The sequence below is a fragment of the Leuciscus leuciscus genome (assembly GCF_965113295.1).
Source record: "Leuciscus leuciscus genome assembly, chromosome: 25".
Taxonomy (NCBI): domain Eukaryota; kingdom Metazoa; phylum Chordata; class Actinopteri; order Cypriniformes; family Leuciscidae; genus Leuciscus; species Leuciscus leuciscus.
Window position 1 is genome coordinate 16,036,258 of NC_138724.1, and position 11,919 is coordinate 16,048,176.

The 11,919-nt window shown below is 38.0% G+C and overlaps 1 protein-coding gene across 1 annotated transcript; it reads left to right on the forward strand.

Annotated features, from left to right (window-relative positions):
* Positions 1 to 1,150: 1,150 nt before the first annotated feature.
* On the forward strand, positions 1,151 to 11,845 carry man2c1 (mannosidase, alpha, class 2C, member 1). The gene is made up of 26 exons (XM_082159269.1): positions 1,151 to 1,324; positions 1,566 to 1,691; positions 1,763 to 1,886; positions 1,969 to 2,039; positions 2,117 to 2,294; positions 2,442 to 2,631; positions 3,195 to 3,301; positions 3,528 to 3,638; positions 3,971 to 4,063; positions 5,783 to 5,899; positions 5,979 to 6,074; positions 6,161 to 6,306; positions 6,496 to 6,619; positions 7,039 to 7,160; positions 7,242 to 7,327; positions 8,576 to 8,737; positions 8,895 to 8,980; positions 9,054 to 9,148; positions 9,239 to 9,343; positions 9,460 to 9,616; positions 9,722 to 9,865; positions 10,549 to 10,658; positions 10,767 to 10,846; positions 11,136 to 11,275; positions 11,367 to 11,470; positions 11,547 to 11,845. The coding sequence occupies exons 1-26, from the start codon at positions 1,224 to 1,226 to the stop codon at positions 11,659 to 11,661; spliced, it is 3,090 nt and encodes a 1,029-aa protein (XP_082015395.1). The 5' UTR covers positions 1,151 to 1,223; the 3' UTR covers positions 11,662 to 11,845.
* The last annotated feature ends 74 nt before the right edge of the window (positions 11,846 to 11,919 follow it).

Genomic DNA, 11,919 nt, shown 5'->3' on the forward strand with positions numbered 1-11,919 from the left:
ATGTCAGAAATTAACTGATTGTAGCACTAAAACCTAAATAATTTCATACTTATCTAGTCTTAAACAATAAGTCTGCACAAGCTGCTTATTTGCAAATTTAAGTCGTTTATTGTCGTTTGAAGCAGCAAAAAAATTTAATAAATCTTATTAAATTTAAAGTAGCAGAAGAAACTATATACCGTATCTCTGGCATATATGGGGTAGAACATATTTCTATTATTACACAGGCCAAAAAATACAAAAATATCATAGATTAACAAAAACTGTAGACAACAGACATGGGCTATTAATAACAAATTATCTTTATTGGTTTATAGCAGGTGTCGGACTCTCGCCTCCCTTTTAGATTTGTGGTTAATCGCTAATAACACCTGCTATAAACCTCAATTACAGAAGAGAATAATTATTATTACAGTAATTAGTCTATGTTATTACAGTAATATTATTTCATATTATTATATGTTTACTAATATATTCATATATTGAAAACAATAATACAAATTAGAAGTACATAAAAACATTTGGACAAACAATAAAAATATTGTGATATTTACCTTGTCTTTGTTCTATTCACACATCACATCTCTTATTTCATCTCAAGCTCTCCACTGACAGTGTTGTCTCCTTGGCAAACATGCCACAGACATAGATAGATAGATAGATAGATAGATAGATAGATAGATAGATAGATAGATAGATAGATAGATAGATAGATAGATAGATAGATAGATAGATAGATAGATAGATAGATAGACGGATGGAACATACAGATACCCGATTAGCCTGATAGCTTAGTTTATAAATGCATGCATACTTACCCTACATTTATTCAGAATAATTTTAAATGTAATTACGTTTTAATTTTAGTGTTAAATGTCCAAATATTTCAGTTAGCGTAATAATGTTCAATTATTATTAGATTATTATTGTAACAGTTTATCAAGAGATATAAATTACGTTCAATTTGATTTATTATGCACTATTAAGCTATACATATTTTAAATTAATATCGTTCGTATGTACAAGTATAATCATGAGAGGGGACTCGATTTCTCATGGCACCGGCCATGCTTATATTTTTGGAAACACATGGTGCAATGGCGTCCTCTAGTGTTTATCACAGCATTTACAGATTATTGTTATTGTCAAAGTACTTCCGGGTGCTAATACAGAGACGCGTCTGGAGCTGATCTGTTCATTCATAACTACACTAGTTTTTAATCATGTATCACCAACCTGTACTGAAAAACAGACGGACTCTACTGGAGCGAGCGGAGAAGTTTACCTCCGATATATATTTCACGGACTGCAATCTTAGAGGAAGGTAAGCCAGTGCACTTCTGTACACTGTTCCTCTAATAATGTTTGATATTTAATTATTAGTGTTCATGCAAATTCACTTATCAGTTTTAATGTTAAACGAACTATTTGTACTTAATATGTCTTTAAATAATGAATATTTGTATTGTTTTTTTCTTGTAAACAAGTTATTGAAGGTTAATGTAAGACCTTTGACCTTGTTTAGTAGTTTGTTGTGAGCAGTGATGTAAACACTCTCATTGCAGACTGTTTGGAGACACTCATCCACTTGAGTCCATCACTGCGTTCCTGTCGGAGAAGAGAATTCCTTATTCAGAGGCCATCCAGCAAAACTTTCAGCCTTGTAATGTTGGTGATGCATTCGGACCCACGTAAGTTGTGTAAATATTTACTGTCCAATAAATTGTATAGCACTAGTGTATTGACTAAAAATGTTTGGCAGATGGTGGACGTGCTGGTTCAAAGTGGTCTTGAAGATCCCAGAGGCCTGGAGAGAGAAGGAGGTCCATTTGAGATGGGAGAGCGATGGAGAGGGGATGGTGTGGCGGGATCACCAACCAGTTCAGGTCTGGAAACCCAAGACCAGATCATGATCTCATGAATGACATTTAACATTTAAGAGTTCACGCTTTGTGAATTATTTTTCAGGGTTTGACCAAAGAAGGTGAGAAGACCAGCTATGTTCTGACCGAGTGCTTGAAGGACAGTGAACCTCATGGGTTAGTGGAAATCTAAAGTCTGACTCTAAACTGATATACATTTGCTTCCATTTTCATGTTTTAATCTCATATTTAAGCATTACCCTATACGTGGAACTTGCATGTAATGGACTTTTTGGAGCCGGACAAGGTTCCATGATTGCCGCCCCCGACCCAAAGAGGAAGTTCACTCTCCAGAAGGCCGAGCTTGTTGTTTTCAATCGAGATGTTAGGGAGCTTCTCACCGACTTTGAGATGCTTGTGGACATTGTCAAGGTATTTTCACATTGAACTGTGATGTTTAAGGTAGGGTAGGCAATGTTTTGCAATGTTTCTGGAACAAATCGCCTACCTTGCCTTTAAAGTGAACAGTAGAACAACAATTTAAACATTCCCGGTCAAATTTTTTTGCTGTTTGCACAGTTACTCGGAGATGGAGAGCAGCGTGGATTCCAGGCCTTGTTTACAGCCAATGAGATGGTGAATCTGTGCGATCCAGCCAATCCTAGTTCATTTGCTGCTGCTCGAAGTCTAGCCCAGAAGTTTTTTGCCCAGAAAAATGGGGAAAGCCAACATGTGGTTCATGCCATGGGCCACTGCCATATTGACTCGGGTAATATTAAATAAGTATTACTTCACTTCGTTATTTTTTTAAATAATGACGCTTTTGGCAGGTGGAAATATACACTAATGTTTAAAAGTTTGGGTCAGATTTTTATATTTTTGAAAGCAATTATCACTTTATTCAGCATGTACACATTACATTGATCAAAAATGATCAGATTATAGACTTTTACATTGTTAAAAAAAAGTCTATTTTAAATAAATGCTGTTTTTTTCTATTCATCAAAGAATCCAGAAAAAAAAAATTGCATCCACAAAAATATTAAGCAGCACAACTGTTTTTAACATTGATAATAATAAGAAATTATTCAAATCAGCATATTAGTAATGATTCAAAATGTGATCAAATAGGATAGTCATCATGTTAAATTGTAATAATATTTCACAATATTACTGTTTTTACTGTATTTGATTAAATAAATGCAGACTTGTGAGCATAAGAGACTTCTCTCAAAAACATTAAACGTCATATCGACCCCAAACTTTTAAATGGTAATGTAGGTACAGTAGGAATTGTTAAATCTTGTTGAATGTGTTCAATCCCGTCCTCAGCTTGGTTGTGGCCGTATGAAGAGACCATCAGGAAGTGTGCTCGCAGCTGGGTCACTGTGATCAGACTGATGGAGAAGAACCCAGAGTTTGTCTTTACATGCTCCCAAGTACGTTTTTGTTACAAATTTTCTTTCTTTTTAGGCACAATGAGAAGGAATTGCCTTCACTTTGGCCATTAGCCAATTGAAAATGCTTAATAAACATACTAAATGTTGGGATAGTTAAAATGTAAAAACATTTTTTTTGTAAAAATCATAGTAAAATAAAAAAATAAGCTCAGTATAAAGTAATAGATGTCAATGAAATGATAAAAACACAGATGTGTTTGTGCAGGCACAACAGTTCCAGTGGGTGAAGAGCTGGTATCCGGGTCTGTTCTCAGAGATCAAGCGCTTTGTGCAGAAAGGCCAGTTTATTCCAGTTGGAGGCACGTGGGTAGAGATGGTAGGACACTGTTGTTTATGTTTCCTCACCGCATAGTTCGCCCAAATTCATTCCAAACCCGTAAGACCTTCGTTCATCTTCTGAACACAAAATAAAGATATTTTTTATGAAATCCGAGAGCTTTCGGTCCCCTTCATTGACAGCAACGCAATGGCCCTCACTTTCAAGGCCCGGAAATGTGAAAATAGTCCATGTTAGTCCATAGTCCACCACAGTGGTTAAACAAAGGTCTTACGAGTTTGGAACGACATGAGGGTAAATTAATTAATTCACGTCATTATGGGGTGAACCAACCCTTTAACAAGCTTATTTGGTCTGTTTCTTTATATCAGGATGGAAACTTGCCATCTGGGGAGTCCATGGTCAGACATTTTCTACACGGCCAGAACTTCTTCAAGGATGAATTTGGACATTACTGTAAAGAGGTACTTCTGTTTGTCTAAAAACAAATAGGTACATTCAGTCCCATAACAATACAGTTTACATTTAGTTTTTTTTAACATCATTATCAGTGTTGAATTTGATGCAGTAACTCATGGTCACACAATCAACCAGGTCTTGGAATCTTTGAAATTTACTGGGAAAGGACAGATTAAGAAAGAAAAACAGTGCATATCTTCTCTCCGCCAATGCTGAGGAGGGCATGAGAACCTGAAAGGAGGGCACATGAGGCTGTATATCTGTCAGACATAACCTTGAGATGAGATAAAGTAACAGAGCACAACGACAAGAAATTCATCTTAATTAACCAAACCTTTTAAAAGTGGTTCTGTCATGAGAAATAAAATTTTCCTTAAACTTTGTACCATTAAAACATCCTGCAAGTGTCAGCTTAAAATGTCTTTCATTTTGAAGGTCCCATGGGAAAATATGGGCAAAGACATTTGCATATGACTCCCGGAACAAGACATTGTCGAATAGTTACGCATCATCACACCATAAGCATAAGCTACTGGCGCTCAGTTGCTTAACGGCTGATTCCCGTCTATCCATCTTTTTCTTAAAGAGCCCACTGTGTTTTTAGATTATGGGAGGCACTTCCGGTTTGGGGAAGTTCCATTCAAAAAGACTGAGACAAATCATTTCAACTCATTAGGTTGTGCTATAAATAATCCTTATCCGTCAGTTTGACTGAATGTGCTGAAAAAAATTTCCTTTATATTCTGTTATCAGACGTCAGGAGATTAGTATTTTAATGTGACATGGTATCACAAGAATGGCATCGATGGCAAAGGCTTTCAGTTGCTGCATTCTTTTCCTCCTCATTCTTTTCTCTTTTTCATTGTATTCCGCTGTAACGGTATAAAAAGACAACAAATACTGTGCAATTGTGGTCTACTCTCCCGATTTAATTTATGATTCATCTCATGAATAATTCACTGGAATGAACTAAGAAGCATTTCACATTCAGATGTAATTGTCTCCCCTTTTCACTTCTAATCCCTGTTAGCAGTGTTTACTGGAATTCAAATGTTTCCAAAGCAGGTAAATATAATATCTATTGTCTGTCAAAATGATGGAAATTACTTTAAAATTGTATCACTCAATGTTCCAGTTAATGAACATTTTTGATTAAAGGGGTAATTCACCCAAAAATGAAAATTCTGTCATAATTTACTCAGCTTCAAGTTGTTCCAAAGATGTATAAGTTTCATTCATCTGTTGAACACAAAATAAGATATTTTGAAGAATGTTGGTGATCAGACAGTTGACAGCAGCCACTGACTTCCATAGTATTTTTTTCCCTACTATGGAAGTCAATGGCTGCCGTCTACTGTCTGGTTACCAACATTCTCGTTATAATGAAAATGCGTATTGTGTTCATAGAGCGAACCTTTTGCAAATTGTTTACAGTTTAACGGAAGTTACTCCCATAATTTGTGCAAAGCATCATGGGGCTTAGGAAAAAGGTGGATACGTTGCAGACAATAAAAACAAGTATTTCCTTAGACTTAATGTACATAAACTATATGATAATATACTGCCATTGTGTGAATTTGTAATCATACAATCAGTAAAAAGTAACTGTTGTCTAGTCTGATTATGACTATATATGTATATCTTGTACAGTATGCTAGTCACTGTTACAGAAAAAAACCCACTCACTTCCTGTACTAATTCACTGTCTACTGTATCTCGCACAGTTCTGGCTGCCAGACACGTTTGGCTACTCCGCACAGCTGCCTCAGATCATGAAAGGATGTGGAATCTCTCGTTTTCTTACTCAGAAGCTGAGCTGGAACCTTGTTAACACATTTCCGGTGGGTGCCTATAACATCTGTACATGTGAAAACCCTTATTATGGTTGTTTGTGATGTTCATGATTCCTCTTTCCACCAGCATAACACGTTCTTTTGGGAAGGTATTGATGGGACACCGGTTCTCACTCATTTTCCTCCGGGTAACTCCTATGAGATGAAGGGTAAAGTGGAAGATGTACGTTTTTCATCATGTAACGTATCATTTGCGAGCTCCCTCTAATGAAGGGCCAGCTCATTTCTCCTTCCTTTGACTCAACACAGCTGATTAACACAGTGAAGAACAACAAAGACAAGGGACGAGCCAATCACAGCGCAGCCCTGTTTGGTTTCGGCGATGGGGGCGGTGGCCCAACACAGCTAATGCTTGACCGTCTACAGCGTGTCCAGGACACCGACTGTCTGCCAAAGTCAGTTTCCTTTTCATCTGTCTGAGGGTGTAACACAAAAACACCCATTTCCTGTCATTTATACAGACTATAGAAAAATATTAATATTTTATTTACCCTGTGATGCATTCATGACGTTATTCAAAAATACTTACCAGAATGAGTCGTCAGTTTGGTGTGAGATTTAATGAACATGATTATGTCATCCAGGGTTCAGATGTCAAGTCCTGATGTCCTGTTCTCTCAGCTGGAAGCGGACTCATCCCTTCTGTGCACATGGGTTGGCGAGCTCTTCCTTGAGCTACATAATGGCACTTACACCACACAAGCAAAGGTGTGTGTCCATCTTCCGATCCCCCTAATAGTGCACTTCCTAACTGCATTTATTTTCATTGTTGATTTGATAAAGATGCATATAACGCGTCAACTTTTTCTGATAGTCAAGATTTTGCATTAAAAACAGTTTGTTTTACTTTCTATTCTCTGTCATAAGAGGAAATCTGGCTGATTTTGGTTACTGTACCTTTAAGACTTTGTGTAAATGACTTGTGTTATGATTGGCTAACCTCCACTTACTGACGTAGTTCACATCATTATTCATCAAGGGAGGTCTGCTGAATGATTACATAGGCGTTGATATATAAAGGAGTTGTCATTTGTCAGTTTCTGATTGACCAGCTTGTTTTTGATTTATGTTCTGAGTCAACTTGGATGGGAAGGCCCCCTTTAATTTGTCGTTTTTTTTCTCTGTAGATAAAATTGGGAAACCGTCAATGTGAAGTTCTGCTTCATGACGTTGAGGTGGCTAGCTGTCTGGCCTTGTGTAAAAGAGATAGCTTCAAATATCCAGCATGCAAACTTCAAGAACTGTGGAGGCAAGTGCTCAAGCATTAAATGTTCTGATGATAAGAGCATAGCTGAAATCTCAAGTGGCTCTCTGCATGTCTTTATTTCAGATTGCTTCTACTCAACCAGTTCCATGATGTGATTCCTGGCAGCTGTATTGAGATGGTTGTTGAGGATGCTTTACAGTACTATGATGGTAAACCATCTGCCTTTACCATGTTCTGCATATTTTATAGAGATGCACAATGTTAATTTTAATGTTATCGGACTGTGGCCGATATATTAAAGCCGATAAATAATGGATTATTTCCTTCTGCTGAGACACTTCAGATGTCCTTAATGTTCGCCATTATTGTTTTTAATTGCTTGAAAAATGATTGGAATCACTTCGAAAAGCAAAATACAGTTATTGAAACATGTGCAGCGCAAGTCCAGTGTATATAGGCTACATAACATTATAGTAAGAACATCATTATAATTGTGTGCTTGGGACATGGCTTTTAATAGTGAGACTTTTGTTTTTGTAATCAGGCTTTCAGAAATTATATAAAAAGTTTATTCATTTAGATTTATCTGCCAATATATCGGTTATCGGCTTTCAAATATAAAGAATAACTGATTATCGGTAGCAACCAAAATTTTCATATCAGTGCATCCCTAATATTTAGTTCTAAAGTTCAGTTTTAATATTACAATTAGTAATGTTAAAGAGATGCTTGATAATTCTGGCATCATTTAATCAACCTCATGTTGTTCCAACTCTGTATTATTGTCTTTTTTCAGTGGAACACAAAATAATTATTTTCCATACAATTAAAGTGAATTGGGCTTGCCTGTGTCTAGCTTTTAAAAAAACTCATAAAAGTAATAAAACATGTATATGATAGTTTTGTGTGTTAAATGTTGAAATTGATGTCATTTTCTGAAATTTGTGACCTTTGGCATAGCTCTCAAATCTCATTCACACTTCTGCATGTTCAAATTTGAGGCATGTGTGGTTACAAGACCTGTGAGAACTTGTGGAACTTGGCATCTCTGACATCAAAACTAGTGCATGTCCTCACATGGCATATTTGAATACTTCCAACAAATTCTTCGATGCACAAAAAAAGATTGACTTTGCCTCAACAGATTGTGTGAATGGAAAACTGGGTTCACCAGCAGACCAATCCCATTGCACATCTTCTCAAATGTTGTTTTAGTCATCCTGAAATGCCTGAGCCAGAGCTTGTCATTAAAATGAGTTATTATTACCTCCTAGAACTCTCACATCATCCAATTATGTTAGGTTTGGAAAAAAATGAAGATGAGTAAACTATGACAAAAAACTGATATGTACAACCTGTTAACTTTTATCATTTTATCAAGTATGACAAAGCTAACATAAGTGATATTATCTTGATGAAGATCACGATGAGTATAACCTAATGAACTTTGTTTTCAGAGATACGCACCGCAGGATCTAGACTACTTCTTGCTGCTTGTGAATCACTGGGATCCTCTCCTGACAAGGCTGTAGGATCCAGCACAGCTGTACTGAATACTTTACCCTGGGAGAGAACTGAAGTCATATCACTGCCAGGGGAGGGCACTAAAATAAGATTAGGTACTTCCCACTAACAAAACAGCATTGTTCAGATGACCTTCTTTTGGGTAAACCTCAAAGATATCTTCTATTCATATCTAATGACAAGGTAAGATTTTATTAAAGTACAGTAAGGCTCATTGAAGCACATCCTCTATTATATCCCCTGTTTCCACAGCCTTGGTGAGAGTACCTAGCGTAGGCGTAGCTGAAGTCACCGAGATGGCTGAGCCTATAGAGCCTACAGTCTCCGTCACAATGATGGTACTTAATTCCCTTGGACATTTTCTTCATCCCACACATTTCCGTCATTCAGTGGTTGCTCTTTGTGATACAGGTCGATGGGACCATTATGATGGAGAATGGCCTTTTGAAGGCCACAATTGACCAAAAAGGTCGATTGATGTCCCTGCATTTAGTCCAAACAAACAGGTGAGTCATAATGTAGGCCTTCAAGCAGAGTGCACAATCTTGTAGGGTTGTTTATAGAACTTACTGCAAGCAACTATGTTATGACTTCAGGGAAACCATTTCTGAGGGTGGCTTTGGAAACCAGTTTTCTTTGTTCGATGATGTGCCTCTGTATTGGGATGCTTGGGATGTGATGGACTACCACCTTCAGACAAGGTGAGCATGTTTCTTGTTACATCAGTGGGTGGGATCGGATTCGTATGAACCCAGCTTCGAACTCCGTGTGAACCCAAGTTAATGTCATAATGATGGCAATAAATCTACTTTCCCAGGAAACCTGTAATTGAGCTTGTTGAGCCGGCTAAGATAGTGAGATCTGGGGGGGTTCAGGGCAGTGTCTCCTTTTCGCTAAGGATCAGCGGAAAAAGCACCATAAGACAGGAGATTATTCTGGATGCTTGCTGCCCCTATATTAAATTCAATACGCAGGTGAGGAATGATGAACTACAACTAAGTTTGTCATCTTATGCTTGATATTTAATCACCCAGCTGTTCAAGGAACTCTGTAAAGCGTAATGGATATCTTGTTTCCAGGTGGACTGGGAAGAGGCACATAAGTTTCTGAAGGTGGAGTTCCCTGTGCAGGTGCGCAGCCCAAACGCTACCTATGAGATCCAATTCGGACACTTGCAGAGGCCCACTCATAGAAACACTTCCTGGGACTGGGCTCGCTTTGAGGTACTGCAAACTTGGGTTATTTTCTGGTATTAGAAGTATAGCCCCTATCTTTCTGAATGGCCAAAAGCTGGTCCTATTCTAAATGTTGCATTCAATCCTAGCAGTCTTCCTCAAGAGTCCACATTCTGGTGACATTGCAGTAGTAGATTGTCGAGTAGTAGTCTACCGTGAAGTCCTCAGTTGCGGGCTTGGAAAAAGGGCACAATGAGGGAGCATTGTGGCTAATAAGAGGTGCTCGTGAGCACCCTTTAGAAACATGAAATTATAAATGGGACACCTAACAGTCTTGTTGGCCTTGTGTGAGAATAGGCTACAAGATGCCTAAGTTCACGTCAAGTACTTTGTTTGGGACTCTATTTGCCAAGTGTACATTTCAGTAACCTGTTCAAGCACCAATAAAATCGACCAAAAATAATTCAAGGTAAACCTTAAATCTTTAGCTCAAATCAGGCTAAAAACTGCCTTTTTCTGGTTGGTGCAATGAAAGTACTTGCATGTTCAAAACCAAAAGGACCATGTCTTTCCCAATGGGCTGACTGATTCTTTTAATTTGAAGACAGGGCTTCGCTTCCTACAAACCCAGCATGGGTTTCTCAGCAGCTGCCATCTCTCCTCTTTTATAATGTCTGTGGTTTAATGTTCTCTTGGAGAATATTACGTTATTTCTATGATTTATTTAATAGGTGTGGGGACACAAATGGGCTGATCTGTCTGAGCATGGCTTTGGCGTGGCTCTTCTTAATGACTCCAAATATGGCTACTCGGTCCATGAAAACATCATGACCTTGTCCCTGTAAGCTACCCATGCAGAATGAACAAACATGGCAGTATTTTTCTCACACAAGTACAGACCGGTCATTATGATGTTTTGCTAACACCACAGTTTTTTTTTTCCCCACAGATTGCGGGCTCCAAAAGCGCCAGATGCCAATGCAGATATGGGGCGTCATAATTTTACTTACGCATTAATGCCACATACAGGTTGGTACATCTCAAATCTAAACTATTAAGGTGATGATACACAGGGCAACTTTTTGAGCAATGTTGCTGGGTAATGTTGCCGTCAACTGGCAACCAGATGAGACACAGGTCCCATCACCGATCTAAATTATCCAGATAGAAATTTATTGCCCATTTTCAGTGGGAAAGTGCCTAAGCAACAATCGCTCGGCAAGATTGCCCAGCAACATTACTCAGAAAGTTGCCCTGTGTATCATCACCATTAGAAGTAATTTCCAGGCAACCATTAATAAAACCATTGTCTGAAAAGGCCCCTTCCAGGAAGCTTCAGTTATCCAGTATGCCTACAACCTGAACTTCCCGCTCCGTGTCTATCAAGGTGCTATTTCTGAACCCTTGAGTGCGTTCTCTGTTAATTCACCTGCTGTCATCCTGGAGACCATAAAACAGGTGCCTGTTCATGAAATGACCTAACGGTAACCTTTCCTAACAGATTTTGCCCACTGCGTGAGAACAAACTCAGTTTCCTTTTTTCTCACAGGCGGAAGAAAGAGAGAATGCCCTTCTTATTCGCCTCTATGAGTCTCACGGAAGCAGTGTGACTGCGACTTTGTCAACTTCCCTTCAAGTGAAAGAAGCCTGGCAGTGAGTAAACAATGAACACTAACCTTCTGCTGTTGTATTGTCAAGAACACTAATAAATAACTTATCGTCTTTATAGTTGTGATCTCCTGGAGCGTCCTGATCCCAGCATTCCTGTGTCAAAGACCACCTCTGGAATATCCTTAACGTTCAAACCCTTTCAGATCAGATCTCTCCTCTTAATTATACAGTGAATCATTTCAATCCGTATCAGTTATCACGCAGGTACTGAAATCCCTTGTAAGTCCCTGAGTAGCTGCCATCACTTTTGGAAAATTTACAGTTGTGCACACACACATTTTCACCTTTTTAAACGTTTTTTTTCACTTAAGTTGAATTATTTGTTTAATTAAATAAATTACAATGTTTGATTTACAATGTATTGTTCCTGTTATTATTTCGTCTCAACTCTCTTACCATTTAAGTGATATTTTGGGGGGGAAAAGATGGTC

Bases quoted from the DNA above. Each gene is read 5' to 3' on its own strand.
- man2c1 (XM_082159269.1), top strand. From the start codon at position 1,224: ATGTATCACCAACCTGTACTGAAAAACAGACGGACTCTACTGGAGCGA. The intron at 3,639-3,970 runs GTAGGACACTGT...TCTTTATATCAG, and splicing joins GAGGCACGTGGGTAGAGATG to GATGGAAACTTGCCATCTGG. The intron at 5,900-5,978 runs GTGGGTGCCTAT...TCTTTCCACCAG, and splicing joins ACCTTGTTAACACATTTCCG to CATAACACGTTCTTTTGGGA.